The sequence below is a fragment of the Malus domestica genome, chromosome 01 (genome assembly GCF_042453785.1).
Source record: "Malus domestica chromosome 01, GDT2T_hap1".
NCBI classification, from domain to species: Eukaryota; Viridiplantae; Streptophyta; class Magnoliopsida; order Rosales; family Rosaceae; genus Malus; species Malus domestica.
This window is the reverse complement of record NC_091661.1, coordinates 29,652,348-29,668,817: the sequence shown is the minus strand read 5'-3', so window position 1 is coordinate 29,668,817 and position 16,470 is coordinate 29,652,348. Positions and strand designations below refer to the sequence as shown.

The following is a 16,470-nucleotide window of genomic DNA, read 5'->3' as shown; positions in this document are numbered from 1 at the left end:
AACTTGATGTCCAAGTTATTTCTTTCATTTGCCTTCCCCTCTCATCCCTCTATAAATAAAGCTCCATAACTTCCTTCCCCTAAATGGTAGATATGGTCAAGCTTACAATTGTTGGAAGGGTAAGTGATAGCCTTTGTCTTGCCAAAGGACCGTCCTATATGAACGAAGAGCGCGAAAACTCTTCATTTTACAAGCAACAAGGAGAGTTCATATTCAAAGAAATCTCCAGAGGAGCCTTGCCTCCTTCCAGGATGACCATTCGTGTCGATCATCACTGCTTCAAGTATCCTTTTTCTTCTTTCCTTCTCTGTTTTTCAATTTGCATTCTTTTTCCGTTTTTGAACAGAAATCCCCAAAAAATCAAGGTAAATGAACTGTAAATGCTTTGAGAAATCTCACGGTCATAAACAGGTTGTGGTGTTTATATGATTTTTACTTAATCTTTGCTATAATGAAGTTACTTGGTGGAGAAGGGAATCGCCTTCATCACGTTGTGTGAATCTTCATATCCAAGAAAACTAGCTTTCTGTTACCTGCAAGAATTGCAGAAGGAATTTGACAAGTTTGACAGTAGCCTTATTGACAAAATCATAAGACCGTACTCCTTCGTCAAATTCGGTAATTTTCATCACCCACTGCTAAAACTTGATACTGATCGCGCTCTAATAATTATTAATTAGAAGATTGAACAAATAATAATTTTGGTCATAACCACCCCAAATTTTAAGTCCTACAGATGGTGTAATTGGGAGTACAAGAAAGCAATACATCGATACAAGAACACAGGTTAATCTGTCTAAGCTTAATGCTAACCGGAAACAAGATTTAGACATTGCCACTGAAAATCTTTCAGAAATCATAGAGAGATGGAGACATTCAGGTAACATCCATTTCATCTTTATTGCTACCTTCATCGCTAAGGCATGCATGAACACATCATCTGCTTCCCTCTTTTGTTCTAAAATCTTAAAATTACAGATCTATTGGAAAGGCCATCGACTCCTCCTCCTCCTCCTCCTCCTCCTCAAGCTGTTTCATCCATTGGGTTTTCACCGCTCCTCGAGGTCCATTTACTCGAAACTCATACTTAATGGAAAGATAATGTACTAAACCAATTAATTTCTTTGCATCCTTGATCCAATGCTAATTTTTCTGAACAGGTTATTGCATTGAAATGGACACCAATTACATTGCTCATTGCTGTTGCCACTGTTATTCTCTGGGTCACCATAATCCATGCAGATGAAAATTTCATGATTTTAAACTAATTGGGGTATCGGGAAAGGGTGAAGAAGCCTCCAATTCATCGTGTTGGGTTTCACCGATTTATTTCTTCGATCTCATTCACGAAGGTTAATGTTTTTGTTGCCAAGATATACCAGTTTAGAGGAAGAAAATAATCAAATTATGTACATTCTCCCAGACCCTGCGTAAAGCGGGAGCCTTGTGCACTGGGTACGACCTTTTTTTTTTATTTATAAAAATACATTGCATCATTCTGCAAGTTGAAATCACTGTACAAATCACCCCCTGATACAAAATCAACAAACCCTGGTCCTGAAATCTGTTCCTCGAACTTAAACTGCGAATTGATCATCTCCAAACCCAAACCATGATGATGGCTTATCCCATGATGAAAACCACTGCCAAATATTCCCTCATCGTTCAACACAAAACCATGTCCTAGATCATGATCTGCTTGCAGATTATTTGAAGTTGTACTATGATCAAATCCTTCCTTCAAAACCCAGGGATCACCGATGTTGTTGGCAAAGCTCCCACCATGAACCTGGTCTAAGGAGAGCCACTCAGCAAACAAAATCTTTGGTAAAGGGCTTCTTTGACAGCTCTGATCTTTGGACAAGTCATCGAGCTGTGAAACTAATGGCGGTGATTTTTGCACTGATTCGTGACTCGAATTAAAACATGTTGTGGGCTTTTGGGGAGATGGTGAACACTCTAAGATTTCTGAGCTTGAAGTACTTGTGTACTGGGATTTGGTTTGACCTTCCATTTCCTCTGCTTTGGCCACTTTCTTCTTCAAATATGAATGCCAGTAGTTTTTTATCTCATTGTCTGTCCTTCCAGGCAAATGCTGTGCGATTTGAGACCACCTGAGATCATTAAAAAATATGGATTAATCACCTATGGCATTGACCCTGATGTGTAGCTTTGCTCGTCTAATCCTCTACTGCTTGCCCTCAATAATGTTAAGGTTGAATAAAAACTAGAACCACTTGAACAAATGAAAATAATTTCATTTTTAATAAAAATAAAAGATGGGATTCTCTTACTTGTTGCCTAACATACGATGAAGGGTCAAGATTGTCTCCTCCTCTTGTTTGCAAAATGTCCCTCTCTTTAACCCCGGCCTTAAATAATTTATCCACCTTAATCTGCAGCTTTTTCCATTCCTTTGCAAACCTGCATTCAATAGATTATTATTTATGAATAGTCAGTCAAATTGAGAGGGATGCTTAAGCCAATTCCATTATAATTCTATTAGTAAAAAAGATTGATAATATATCTCAGAGTTTACCCCAAAAGTAAATGAATAAATTAATTCTTAAAACGTCTCTTAACGTCTCTTAACTGAGGTCATTGTCACTTTTCATTGTAAAATTTACATTAAGAAATAATAATAGGTTTTTTCCCTCTTTACTAGGAGCCGGGCTCGAAATCGGTTCCAAGAATGTGGACATACTGCGTAACTGACCTAACACACATTTGCCAATTAACAATAACCAAACGGCTTGATCATAGTATTCATCTAAATTTCCTCTTGTCATTTTTTCCCAATCAATCTCAAACATTAGACTAATATGCCAATAAAAGAGTACTCATTTGGGCTATATATAAGTACTTCAATGAAATATAGCTCTGAGGCATTCATAAACAACTAATACCAGGCTGAGTTGATCATTTAGGGGTGTGGCTGCAAAACAAAATGGGAAATGCAAAACTCACCGGTGTTTATGGGGACGGAGCTCCAGCAGCCATGGCCGTTTTTGAGGATGTAGTTTCGAAGCCTTAAGTCTTCTTCCGGTGACCACAATCCCTTTCTATACTTTGCCTTCGGCTTATCTGATGGCTTGCAGCCCATTTTTCTACAAAGAATAAACTTGCAGCTTGTAAATATGTTATAAATTGTAAGAGAAACAGAAAAAACTGGGGAGGTAGGTTGCAGAGCAATGAATGAACAGCTGACCTCAATTTTGCTCTGGTACTTAAAGCAATGTTTAGTTCGAAGTCTGCTATTTAAAATGAATTAACAAAGCATGAGCCTTTTTTTTAATTTCAATAATAATTAGAAAATTGTATATTTTATGCTTATTATTGTACGTTCATATTCGACCATGAGCCATTTTTTTTAATTTTTTTATTTCAATACTAATTAAAAAATTTATATTTTATGCTTAGTATTGTACGTTCATATTCGACCATGAGGTCATATGAAGCTTCAAGGGTTTTAAGAAGTCGTTAGTTGCTGCCTAAGAATACAATTTGCAAACCTAACCCTACGTAAATAACTTCTAAATACCTAAGAACGACCTGATTGGATAGAGTTGCAGAGATTGATTCAAAGGTGGTTTTTGGGTTTTGACTGAAATTGGTAAAACAAGAAATTTTTTTAGCTTTTCTTGGTAGTACATTTTTTTATACTAATAGGTTAATAGGTTAGAATACAGATTTTCTCGTGTTTTACTCGTTAAAACTAAGTCGATGGATTTGTGTAGCCACCTTTGCATCATATGATTTATGAGAGCTCTCTGTGTTGAAGTTAAAAACACACAAGAAAACGACCAACATGCTTGGTGTCATATAATGCTCGAGTCACCCAGATTAAAGCCATAAACAATGTTCAGTACTACTCTCTTCCAAAACGTCACTTATTGGGATGAGATCATGACAGAGTTGACTCCCAAAAGTGTTTCTCAAAACATTTTTCTTCAACGAAGGAAGAATACAAAGAAAAGCTACGAAATTAAGGAGATTTTATATTTTAATTTTTTTATAAAATTATATATTTACATTAAGAGGTAGGGAATAAATTGATTGCGAATTCACCATTTACGAGACTCAAATCTAAGACCTCACACTTACAAATAAAAAGGAATATCATTAGACCGTAATACTAAACAGTAAGATGCATTGTTAAAGCATAAAATGCATTGATTTCATAAAAAAAAAGTACAAAGAGTCTACAAGTCTTCTAGATTGATATAAATGATAAAGTTTCTTTCATGAAGTTAATTACTTTGATTAATAAATTGATAATAGCTCTACTGGTAAAATTGTTTATGTGTTTATATTATTAGGCAAGCTTAATGATACTATTGGGGGAACTAGTTGACATGCATTTCTCTAAATCATTATCGTTGTGTATTATCTTAACCACCTCTCTGTTCTCTCTAACCTACCGACAATTTTTTTTTTCCCTTGAAAAGGAGGTTTGTTAAATGGGTTCGTTTTGATTATATTTTATTTTGAAAAATATTAAGGAGACTATGTCAAAAGTAAGATTTTTTGTAGATTCTCTACTACCACACGTTTTTGGCACAATGTTTTATAATATTGACACATGGTTGACATTAAATTGTGAGGTGTCAGAGAGTTCATAAAGTGTCTCACTTTGAGAGATTCTCTTTAACATTTCTCTTTATGCTAAGAAAACTCTCTCAAAAGTGTGACTCTCCGTCACCTCATATTTTTGACACAATTCATATGCCAACATTATAAAACAATGTGTAACATGAGATGACGAAAAATTCATAAAGTCTTACTTTAAGAGAGTCGGTCTCCTTAGCATTTCTCTTTAATTAATCACAAATCGATTCCTTTGAAAGATTGAAACCTCATCGAGTGGAACTGGCTACATAAAGAAATGCAAAGGGGAGAAATGGACAACGGATACAAATATCCAAGGCCAGACAGGATTTGATCTGTTGGATTATTCGATAATATTCCTTTGTCCAAATTGTGATCATCAACCAATGAATTGATCACGCGAAAATAAAAAGAAAAACAACAAGCAATTATTCAAATTGTGACAGGCTAAAGTAAAAATAATACATTCGATAACGTAAGAAGCAAGGGAATCAATTGAAAAAGACGCTGAAGAACAACAATCATTGTTCTCAACTTGTGATTAAGTTCAATTCACTTTGTTAAGGATAAAAATACATAATAATTGTGCGTATATTTAAATAAAATAGTTTACATTTAAACAGTGATAGGAAATTAGGAATATCGTTTTGTTATAAAAAAATAAAATAATTGCGTATGGCTCTATTTCCTTGGAGATACACAATAAGAAAATAATATTGTTTTGCCAACCGCAGCTCCCCCATTTGTCAATCGTTATTCTACTTATCGTACAAAGATTATTAATTGTAATTCTTCTATAAGGAGGTGTTGAAAAAAATGGAGAATCATAATATATATTTTTTTGGTATAGTAGAATAATATTATTAATAGTATGAGTCGTTTTATATTTAAAAGTCTCTCCTCATGTGTCGGTATCTCTAGCTACTAACCTAAGGAACATGTCAAAAACTGAAATGTGTGTCGGTGCCCATTTGCACCTAATTTTCTGCATATATACTCTTTCAGACGAAATAAAATCACTAGCTATTGACCTAATTTATGTGCCTAATTTCAAGTGGATCATTAGGTTGAATCTCCTTAAACATGCACATTCACATTGCAAGGCAGTTTGATCAGTCTTTTTCTCTTATACTCAAGTCAGACAAATAATTCGCGTATAAATATATCGTTCTTTGTGCCAGAGTTTCTTATATTTTTACTTTGCTCAAGTATAACTCACCATCTTTCAATCTCAACACTTATGCTTTACTTGAAATTAAGGTGAAATTTGGTCGGTAGTGTGCACTTCTAAAATATATCGACTTCATCCAAATTCACCATGTGCTCAATTAAAACTGCTTCATGTTTTCTTTTCTTTTTTCATGGATAAATGATTGTTGAAACGACATTCAAATGAATATGAACAGGTAATTGGCAACACTCATCATCTACAGTATTCACAATATTAGTTTTTCAATTCACATATTTTAAATGGGTTGAGGGATAAGTTTCTTATTGTCTTCTTCTCCTTGTCGTTAAAATGGGTTGTGGGATAAGTTTCTTGATGTAAATTATAAATTAAAATGACCTAAAAAATATATTAATGTAAATCCATGGCCAGATGCATTGATTTAAGGGAACTTTAACGAAAAACATCTGGTACTGTTCACTTTAACGAAAAACCATATTTTTACATTAAAAAGTCAATCTTGGTACTATTCACTTTACCCTTTATTTTATCTTTATCATTAAAACTCAAAATTTTTAAACCCTTTTAATTAATTTTCCTTTGATTTAATGGGATGGTCTTTTTTCTAAAAGCTTCATATGATTGGTATTAATGAGTACTGCTATACAGAAGCTATATGACGCGTTTCAGCTGTCATTACCAATTATTAATCAGTCTTTTAATAGCAAAGTTTATTAGTTAAAATCATAATAACAACAGCTTTTTCCCAACAATAAAAAAGCAATAGGGTTCCTTGGCCTCATCAGGAATTAACGTTGTATCGGCAAAAGAAACTGTCAGAATCAGAAGCCAAAAATGATTTAAGTTATCCTAGATCCACTTGGGTGGTTAGACTGATCCTTTCATGTTCAGTAGGTGAAACCTATGTGATTAGTTCGAAGGAGTTTATTAGTTGTTAATTATGCACGTGTTATCCCGTTGTAAAAATTTCACTGTAAATAATATCAAAAAAATATTCCTGCAAAGTCTAAAATTATTTATCATCAATCCAAACTTTGACTTCCATCAAGATGCTTTGCTGTGGCCTACAGAGGGGGCGCTGTATAAATTAGGGTTTCCATGCTTCTAACTTTGCTAAAGTAAGTATTTTTGTTTGGTTGGAAGTTTTAAATTGTTAAGAGAGAACTCAATTATGACAAATATGTAAAGAATCTGGTTATCAGAAAAACTAAATGGATTCATGTAGAATTGTAAGTAATAAGCTGATTAGTAAATAAGAAGCCTTAAATGTTAATTGTGTATGCACTTAGTCTTATAGAATGACAAGTGTGAGGTTCCAATATGTAAGGCTAAAATAGTCATGTGTAGTGATCCTAGAAATTAGCTAGATGTGTGGCTGAGATCAAACGTGATGTGTGTGGATCCAGTTAAGGCTAACAATCATGAAATGCACAAGAGTGCTCAATTTTCTATTAAGAGAAATATATTCCTTTCTGCAATTTCTGCGAGAGAAAAGAGGAACATTAATTCCTTTTGCATCCTTCAATCCTCTCTCTATCTCCATATTGCATAACTTAGATAAATCAAGAACACTAACATGGCCTCAGAGCCAGGTTGGATCAACTGAGTCTGGGCGTGAATCTGTGAAGTCACTGAGCTAAATTGAAGCTCACTCGAAGCTCGGTGAAGGTCGCCGGAGTTCCATTATCATTTGAGAAGAGAAATCAACATTTAGGCAAAAGATGTCTGGATCTGGAAGCTCGGAGGCGAGAACTCCAATTTTCTCCGGTGAGAACTACGAGTTCTGGAGGATTAAGATGGTAACAATTTTCAAATCTCTTGGGTTATGGAATCTAGTAGAAAAGGGGATTAGAACCCCCAACTCGAAGAAGAAGAAGGAAGCTGACGGGTCATCGGAAGATACAGTCGATGAAGAAATGACTGTTGTGTTCATGAAGGATACGAAGGCTCTAGGAATCATACAAAATGCAGTCTCTTACCAGATCTTCCCTCGGATTGCCAACGTTTATTCAGCTAAGATGGCATAGGATCTGTTGTATGGAGAATACCACGGTAGTGATCAGGTTAGATTGGTAAAACTTCATAATCTTAGATGAGAATTTGAATATGCTACGATGCGAGATGATGAATCTCTATCTGGTTATCTTACAAGGCTGAATGAATTGATTAATCAGATGAAAACATTTGATGAATCTTTTTCTAATGAGAGACTTGTGCAAAAAGTTCTGATTAGTCTAAGTAAACTGTATGATCCTATCTGTTTGGTTATAGAAAATACAAAATGTTTGGAGACTGTAGAATTGCAGGAGGTAATTGCAATCTTAAAGAGCCAAGAACAACGGTTTGATCTGCATATTGTTGATACCACTGGGAAGGCATTTACATCTATTTTAGTGAGTCCAATAGGGCAAAATAGAAGTGGAGCTCAATCTGGTCCATCTCAGTTCCAGAAGAATTGGAATTCTAAGGGCAAGAAATGGGATTTAAAACCCAAGTTTCAGCAGAAATTTCCTGCTAGTCCTGCACAAAATGCACAGTCAATGGGTTAGACAGTTACAAAACCACATTGCAGAGTATGCACTAAATTTCACTATGGTGAGTGTAGATATAAGGGGAAGCCTAAATGCTACAACTGTGAAAAGTTTGGACACTGGGCTAGGGAGTGCACTGCAAGCAAATCAGTGCAAAATGCAAACAGTGTTAATCAAGTAGAGGTGATAGGGAACTTATTCTATGCCAATAGCACTATCTCTGAATCAGTTGTCAATGGTGAATGGTATATTGACAGTGATTGCAACAACCACATGACTGGAAATGAGAAGCTACTGGTTGATATAAGAACAAATATGGTAGGCAAAGTACAAATGCCAACTGGTGAGCTTATGAATATAGTTGGAATGGGCACTCTAGTAATTGATACTAGTAAGGGCAGAAAATACATCAAAGAAGTAATGTATCTACCTGGGTTGAAAGAGAACTTACTAAGTGTAGGACAGATGAATGAGCATAGGTATTACTTGTTGTTTAGAGGTAAAATGTGCAGTATTTTTTATGGTCCTTCACTTGAATGCCTTGTAATTAAAGTAGAAATGAAAATGAATAGATGTTATCCTTTAGCACTATTACCTGATGATCATATAGCCCTGAAAACAAGTTTATCTCACTCTACTTGGACCTGGCACAAAAGGCTAGGCCATCTGCATCTAAGGGGGATAAAACAACTCAAAGAGAAGAAAATGGTGCATGGACTTCCATACTTAGAAGAAGTTGATGAAGTTTGTGAAGGTTGTCAGCTTGGAAAGTAGCATAGAGAGTGGTTCCTAAAGAATCAGGCATGGAGAGCAAGCAATCCCCTAGAATTAATTCATGTATACTTATGTGGGCCAATGCAAAATGAGTCCATTGCTGGTAATAAGTACTTTATGCTTCTTGTAGATGACTGCACAAAAATGATGTGGGTTTACTTTCTCAAATACAAGTCAGATGCATTGAACTGTTTTAGAAAATTCAAATCTATGGTAGAGCTACAAAGTGGTATTAGAGTAAAATGCCTAAGAAGTGACATAGGGGGTGAATTCACATCCTGTGAATTTAACAAGTTGTGTGAAGATGAAGGTATTCAAAGGCAACTCTCTATGGCTTATACTCCACAACAAAATTGAGTTGTAGAGTGAAAGAATAGAATTGTAGTTGAAATGGCAAAAGTCATGCTTCATGATAAAGGATTACCTTACTATTTGTGGGCAGAATCTATACACACAGCTGTCTACATACTGAATAGGTGTCTTACAAGAGCTATCGAAGATATAACTCCATTTGAAGCATTCAGTGGTCGAAAACCAGGGATTGCTCATCTTAGAATCTTTGGTTGTTTATGTTATGTACACATATCAAATGAGTTGAGATAGAAACTAGATGCAAAGAGTGTCAAGGGCATATTTGTAGGTTATGCAACCTGTGAAAAGGGGTACAAAGTGTATGATCCTCTCACTAAGAATCTTATACTCTTGAAATATGTTGTATTTGATGAAAATGCAACCTGGGAGTGGAAGTAGGTCTCTGAGAATTATGTAACTGTGCTCAATCATGATGAGTTATCTGAAATGCCTAAGGATACATCACCAAGGGCAACTCCTGAAGGTCAAAACTATGCTCAGTCACCAAGCTTATTATCTTCTCATGAATCAACAAGTGATGTGAGTAGCAGCATGAGAAAGTCTCAAGCCTTTGATCACTCTCCATTGAGATGGAGGAACCTGGATGATGTTCTAGCTCAATGCAATTTCTCCATTATGGAACCTAAAAAGTTTGATGAGGCAACTAAAGATGAATCATGGATGAAGGCTATGAAAGATGAATTGTCAATGATTGAAAAGCATGCAACATGGGAGCTAGTAGACAGGCCAAGTGATAAACCTATAATTGAGGTTAAGTAGGTGTTCAAGACCAAGTTTAACCTTGATGGACCAATGCAGAAGAATAAAGCAAGGCTGGTAGCCAAGGGATATGCTTAGAAACCAGGTGTTGACTATAATGAGACCTTTGCACCTGTGGCTAGACTTGATACAATTCGAACACTAGTTGCATTGGCAACACAAAAGAGTTGGAAACTGTACCAACTAGATGTCAAGTCTGCTTTTCTAAACGAGTACTCGAAGATAAGGTTTATGTAGAACAGCCAGATGATTTTATGGTCAAGGGGAGTGAAGACAAAGTGTACAAGCTTCATAAAGCTTTGTATGGCTTAAAATAGGCACCAAGGGCCTGATATAGTGAAATTAACTCTTATTTTGCTCAATGTGGATTTGAAAAGAGTCAAAGTGAGGCCACTTTATTTACTAAAACCAAAGGAGAAGCAGAAATTCTAATTATGTCTCTATATGTAGATGATATTGTGTACACGGGGAATAATCAACCAATGTTGGAGGAATTCAAGAGAGACATGATGACAAAGTATGAAATGACAGATTTGCGGCTCTTGCATCATTTTCTGGGAATGGGAGTCAATCAAACACACACAAGCATTTTTATTCATCAAAGAAAGTATGCTACATCTTTGTTGAATAAATTTGGCTTGAGTGAGTGTAAATCTGTTGCTACACCTTTGGTTACAACTAAGAAGCTTAGCAAAGATAATGGCAGTGGTCCAGCAAATGAAGAACAATATAGGAAGATTGTGGGAAGTCTATTGTATCTCACAGCCACAAGACCTGATGTGATCTATGCAGCTAGTTTACTTGCAAAATTCATGCATTGCCCTACCAACAAACACTATGGAACTGCCAAAAGAGTTCTCAGATATATCAAAGGAACACTTGACTATGGTTTAGAGTATGTGAAGGGAAGAAATGCAATTCTAATTGGTTATTGCGATAGTGACTGGGGTGGTTCATTGGATGACAGTAAAAGTACCTCAGGATATGCTTTCTCTTTTGGTAGTGGAGTTTTTTCTTGGGCCTCGGTTAAACAGAATTATGTTGCACTTTCAACTGCAGAAGCATAGTATATTAGTGCATCAGAAGCAACTGCACAAGCCATTTGGGTCAGGTTTGTTTTGGAAGATTTTGGTGAATTTCAAACTGAAGCAACTCCACTTCAGTGTGACAATACTGCTACAATTGCTATCACAAAGAACCCTGTGTTTCACTAAGAAAACTAAGCATATATTGATCGAAGATATCACTTCATCAAGGATGCTCTACAAGAAGGAATCATTGATTTTGTCTACTGTCCTACGAATAAGCAACTAGCAGATATCTTCACAAAGTCATTGGCTAAGGATCGATTCTGCTATCTCAGGGATAAACTTGGAGTGAAATCAGCTCAAAACTTAAAGGGGAGTGTAGAATTGTAAATAATGAGCTGATTAGTAAATAAGAAGCCTTGAATGTTAATTGTGTATGCACTTAGTCTTATAGAATGACAAGTGTGAGGTTCCAATATGTAAGGCTAAAATAGTCATGTGTAGTGATCCTAGAAATTAGCTAGATGTATGGCTGAGATCAAATGTGATATGTGTGGATCCAGCTAAGGCTAACAATCATGAAATGCACGAGTGTACTCAATTTTCTATTAAGAGAAATATATTCCTCTCTGCAATTTCTGCGAGAGAAAAGAAGAACATTCATTCCTTTTACATCCTTCAATCCTCTCTCTATCTCCATATTGCATAACTCAGATAAATCAAGAACACTAACAATTCCATGAATCAAGTCAAAGATTTATGAATTGGGAAAACTTGGCCAAACACCAAGTTCTCCATTTTTTGTATTACTACTCATTGGTCATCCATCTGCATCTTCATATATCAATGGATGCAACTCTTTTTCCTGGTTCTTCCATGTTAGAGAAGACAGTTGGGTTGTCTGCAATCTCTCATGCATGGAGGTCCGATTGAAATGAAGAATTACTGAACTGTAATCTTCGGTCACTAATGAATGATAAAAATCTCAAATCGAAAGAGGACTCCTAGATTCAGTGATATAACATCTACCCTTAAACATAAGAAATAAAACCCTAATTCGTCTTTACATAGTATTCTTTTAGCACAAGTGAAAACGACAGAGATTAAGACAACATTTGATCTATTAATTAAGTGTACACTGTAACAAAGCAATTGGTGCTACGTTGCTCAATGCTTTACCCTTCTCCCTAATTTCCACATTAAATAAGTTTGTTGGTTGCTTAAACAACTGATTATTTTTCACAGGCAAACACAAATAAGACAACAGGATATGACAAAAAAATAAAACACAATAATAATCATTGACCAACTCCTAAACATTGTTTGATGGGTACATGGAAATGATGCCTTGGGGCTTATTAATCCTTATCATAATAGTTAATCCTACTCTTGATCTTTTCAAAATCTTTACCATTACATTACTCTATAAAGTAGATTTGCTAGGATTTCTTTTGGTTAACAAAACCAATATGACCAAGCACAAAGTCAATGTATATTGACCAAAAAAAGGAAAGAGAAGAATAACGGCTATGACTTCCTTTGCCTTCATCACCCAATTCATAAGTTGAGTATAGAATGAGGTTATATGAGTTCAAATAAAAAAATTCATAAAAAATATGTGGTTTCCACGTTATTTAACAATAGGTTATAGGGTAATTTTGGATGCAGTTTCTAGTTACCAATGTTGTTTGATTGAAACCTTATTCATTTTTAGTTGATCGAAGTCTCTAACTTTTAGTATTAATATATTTCTATGTTCGTTATTTTATTTTAAATTAAAATTGGGATTTGTAGTTGCCTGTATTTATGAGATTTTGAATAAAACGCATGATTTGTGATTTTAAAACTATTCAGAAACAAATTATACTCCCCACCACATGAAAAAATATTAAATTAGAAAAATTATGTTTTTGCATAAAAACAACATGCATATATAAAAATAACCATGTGTACATTCATCGAATCAAATAAAAAACCCATGTATCATAAAGCATTTGGTAGATTCTTCAAACCCAAAACATAGGTACATTCTTCAAAACAAACCAAAACATAGGTACATTCTTCAAAACAAAAACAAAAATAGATATTATGTTTAATAACATCGGTATAAATTTCTTCGAATAAACTTCACATGGATATATTCTCAAATCAACGAAAAAGAATGTACCCACGTACGTATTATTTCATAGATAGCAGCAACAAAAATAACAACGTATCGATACTAATATACGGGCAAGTGTCATGAGATAATGATTTATGGTTACAAATTTGATATATGTACCATAAGTGGTAGAATAAAGTTGCACAAAAAAGTAAGCTTAAAAGGGAGACTAGACTTGCCTCTAGTGGATGACCTTGATTCTAAGGTTTTGTGGCAGATTTGGTTGAGCTAAACCCTAGAGCATATTTGAGTAGCATTTAAAGATGAAGATAATCTTATTTTAAAAATGTTGATGCACAAGTCTTGGAACAACGTAAATCCGACCGTGAATCTGCAAGAAAGTAAAGAACACAAGATGTATCGTGGTTCACCCCAATGTTTGGGCTACGTCCACACTGATATTGTATTTCTCTATTGGTGAGAGGATTGTGAGGGAGATAGAGCTTCTGTATGTGAGGATCAGAGCTTCAGGTTTGTGAGGGTGAGGAGGCTCTTTTATAGAGTAAGGGCTCCTCACTTATTACATATTTGCCCCTTCATTCATTACATAATTACATTTAAGTCCCTCGAGTATTTATACGAGGTCTAAATACGGAGGCCTTAAGTATGGTACAAACAGTAGTCCCCCAAGTATTCAGTCAAGAAGGTCTTTTGGTTGAAGACTTGAAATTCAGTCCATGTGTGGGCCGAAGTAAGTAGATGTTGTCTAGAACTGAATACTCGATATGAGGCGGTGCTCAATGTGAAATGATGCTCAACTAGAATTAGCACATGTTGCGAGGCTGCTCTGTTTGTGGCTTATGTTGCCTTGGTTGGCCCGGTTTGTGGCGTTGAAGGTGAGGGAGTCCCTTTTATAGAATAAGGGCTCGCTCTTCAATACAAAAATGATGGGCTATATTTGATGCTCTCTAATGATGGTGAAGGAGTCCCTTTTATAGAATAAGGGCTCGATCCTCAATACATAAGTGATGGGTTATGAGTTGATGCTCGCGGCAAGACGGTTGCTCAGCTGGCGGCGATGTTCTCTAATGAAGGTGAGGGAGTCCCTTTTATAAAATAAGGGTTCGCTCCTCAATACATGAATAATGGGTACTCTCTAATGAAAATGAGGGAGTCCCTTTTATATAATAAAGGTTTACTCCTCAATACATAAATAATGGGCTAGAGTCCCCCAAGTATTTTTCATGAGGCCCAGTTGCGGAGGCCCAATATATGGTACATAGTGTAGTCCCCCAAGTCTTTAGTCAATAGAGTATGTTGGCTGGAGACTTCAAATTGAATCCATGTATGGGCCGAAGTGGCGGTTGTTCGGAGGCGATATTTGTATACCCTACACTGAAGCTTTGTAGGTGAAGCTTTGCAAGTGAAGCTTTGAAGCTGGAGCTCTTGTAAATGAAGCTTTCAAAGCTGGAACTCTCGAAGCTGGAGCTCTGTAAATGAAGCTTTCGAAGTTGATTGACATGAATGATGCTCATGAATTTTTATGTTGATTGACATGAGTGATGCTCATGGATATTGACATAAGTGATGCTCATGTATGTTGACATGAGTGATGCTCATGAATGTTGACATGAATGATGGTCATGAATGTTTATGTATGATTGACATGAGTGATACTCATGAATGTTTATGTATGATTGACATGAGTGATGCTCATGTATAATTTTGGAGTACTGGACGTACTTTTGATCACCTAGTGGGTGATAATAGCGGCAGGCTACCGAATAATTTTGGAGTACTGGGCATACTTTTAATCACCTGGTTGGTGATAATAGCAGCAGACTGCCGAATAATTTTTGGAGTACTGGGCGTACTTTTGATCACCTGGTTGGTGATAATAGCGGCAGGCTATCGAATAATTTTTTGAGTACTGGGCGTACTTTTGATCATCTGGTTGGTGATAATAGAGGGCCTGGCTCTTTTGGGCATATGAGCCTTCACCCTCCACATAACATTCTAGCCCATTATTTTGGGCTTGCTTTTTTTTTTTATTATTATTATTATTACCCTCTAATGGAGTTATACAGATGTCTTCGAAAGATAAGAAAAATAAATCACATCATTCAAAAATAAGAAAGGTAAATCACATCATTCTGGTAGGGTGTTTATTCCTTGCTTTTGCAGTGTGGGTGTTTATTCCTTGCTTTTGCAGTGTCCCCATGTGCTCTCGCAGAGGAAAGCCTCCATTTTGCTTTCTGTTTTTTCTCGGTTTTTTCTGCTTTGCTTTCGCTTTTGTTTCCTATTGTGCCTCTCTCTTTTGCTTTTGTGCCGCAACTCACTTGATTGTTTTTCTTTCTACTTTCTTCTTTTGCTTTTCTTGATCTCATCGCTCATTCTCTATCCACCCATGTTCCTCATCCCTGTCTGATGCAATCCTTTAGGCACAATTTCTGCACGTATTCCTGGTATGTCTTGCCGAACTTGACAAGTTGGTCAAATTTAGATTTGAGCAAGCTGATCTTACGTTCGCAGTAATCTTTGGCCTGACCTTGACTTGGTGGGCGTCGTGGAGGGTGCCGAGGATGTAAAGTGACGCCGTAAGTGGGACGAGTATCTTCTTTCCCTGAAGGCGGATGGAGAGGTCGTGAAGGGCGGAGGTGGCAGTGCGGATGTTATTGAGGGAGTCCTGGAGAAGATTGACTTCTAAATCGGTTTGTTCTTTGACGGCCTTCAACTGCTCAGGGCTCAGCTTCCTCATCTCTGCTCTAACGTTCACGTTCACCGCATTCTCATCCTCCATCTCTCTCTCGATCTATCTATTCTTCTCTCTGCTGGAACGGAGACTTCCTGGTGGTAATGTTCAGAACCTTGGTAGGCATCCTCACAGGTCCCTTCACCCGTATGTGTTTGTCCTTAGCACCACGAACCAAATCAGTGCAAACTTTCTTGAGATTCTTTATACGGATTTCATCAATATTCCTTCCCAGGATCTCAGGTCGTTGGAGATCGAGTTCAGGAGATCGTGCAGGTCACGTGAGGGGGCATGTCTAAAGCGGAGCACCTTGATCACACGCTCAAAGACGATCACTTGGCAAGGGATCCGGAAGA

The 16,470-nt window shown here is 36.4% G+C and overlaps 3 protein-coding genes across 3 annotated transcripts; 2 read left to right on the top strand and 1 right to left on the bottom strand.

Moving 5' to 3' along the window:
* The first annotated feature begins 7 nt into the window (after window positions 1-7).
* LOC103440451 (25.3 kDa vesicle transport protein SEC22-1-like) lies at window positions 8-1,372 on the top strand. Its single transcript, XM_008379144.3, has 5 exons — window positions 8-283; window positions 458-618; window positions 737-880; window positions 979-1,064; window positions 1,161-1,372. The coding sequence occupies exons 1-5, from the start codon at window positions 84-86 to the stop codon at window positions 1,266-1,268; spliced, it is 699 nt and encodes a 232-aa protein (XP_008377366.2). The 5' UTR covers window positions 8-83; the 3' UTR covers window positions 1,269-1,372.
* Window positions 1,360-3,213, bottom strand: LOC103440461 (MYB-like transcription factor EOBII). The gene is made up of 3 exons (XM_008379155.4): window positions 2,968-3,213; window positions 2,295-2,424; window positions 1,360-2,114 (listed from the first exon to the last, which is right to left on the bottom strand). Exons 1-3 carry the CDS (start codon window positions 3,101-3,103, stop codon window positions 1,472-1,474), a joined length of 909 nt encoding a protein of 302 aa, XP_008377377.1. The 5' UTR covers window positions 3,104-3,213; the 3' UTR covers window positions 1,360-1,471.
* Window positions 3,214-10,667: 7,454 nt separating this feature from the next.
* LOC108170865 (uncharacterized mitochondrial protein AtMg00810-like) lies at window positions 10,668-11,300 on the top strand. Its single transcript, XM_017326342.3, has one exon. The coding sequence runs from the start codon at window positions 10,668-10,670 to the stop codon at window positions 11,298-11,300; it is 633 nt and encodes a 210-aa protein (XP_017181831.3).
* The last annotated feature ends 5,170 nt before the right edge of the window (window positions 11,301-16,470 follow it).

What these genes read in the sequence shown, in the direction of transcription:
- LOC103440451 (XM_008379144.3), top strand. Translation starts at nt 84, where the DNA reads ATGGTAGATATGGTCAAGCTTACAATTGTTGGAAGGGTAAGTGATAGC. An exon ending in GTCGATCATCACTGCTTCAA is followed by an intron (nt 284 to 457) that starts GTATCCTTTTTC and finishes GCTATAATGAAG; the next exon opens with TTACTTGGTGGAGAAGGGAA. An exon ending in GGTTTTCACCGCTCCTCGAG is followed by an intron (nt 1,065 to 1,160) that starts GTCCATTTACTC and finishes TTTTCTGAACAG; the next exon opens with GTTATTGCATTGAAATGGAC.
- LOC103440461 (XM_008379155.4), bottom strand. Translation starts at nt 3,103, where the DNA reads ATGGGCTGCAAGCCATCAGATAAGCCGAAGGCAAAGTATAGAAAGGGA. An exon ending in CTCCGTCCCCATAAACACCG is followed by an intron (nt 2,425 to 2,967) that starts GTGAGTTTTGCA and finishes TATTGAATGCAG; the next exon opens with GTTTGCAAAGGAATGGAAAA. An exon ending in CATCGTATGTTAGGCAACAA is followed by an intron (nt 2,115 to 2,294) that starts GTAAGAGAATCC and finishes TAATGATCTCAG; the next exon opens with GTGGTCTCAAATCGCACAGC.
- LOC108170865 (XM_017326342.3), top strand. Translation starts at nt 10,668, where the DNA reads ATGTCTCTATATGTAGATGATATTGTGTACACGGGGAATAATCAACCA.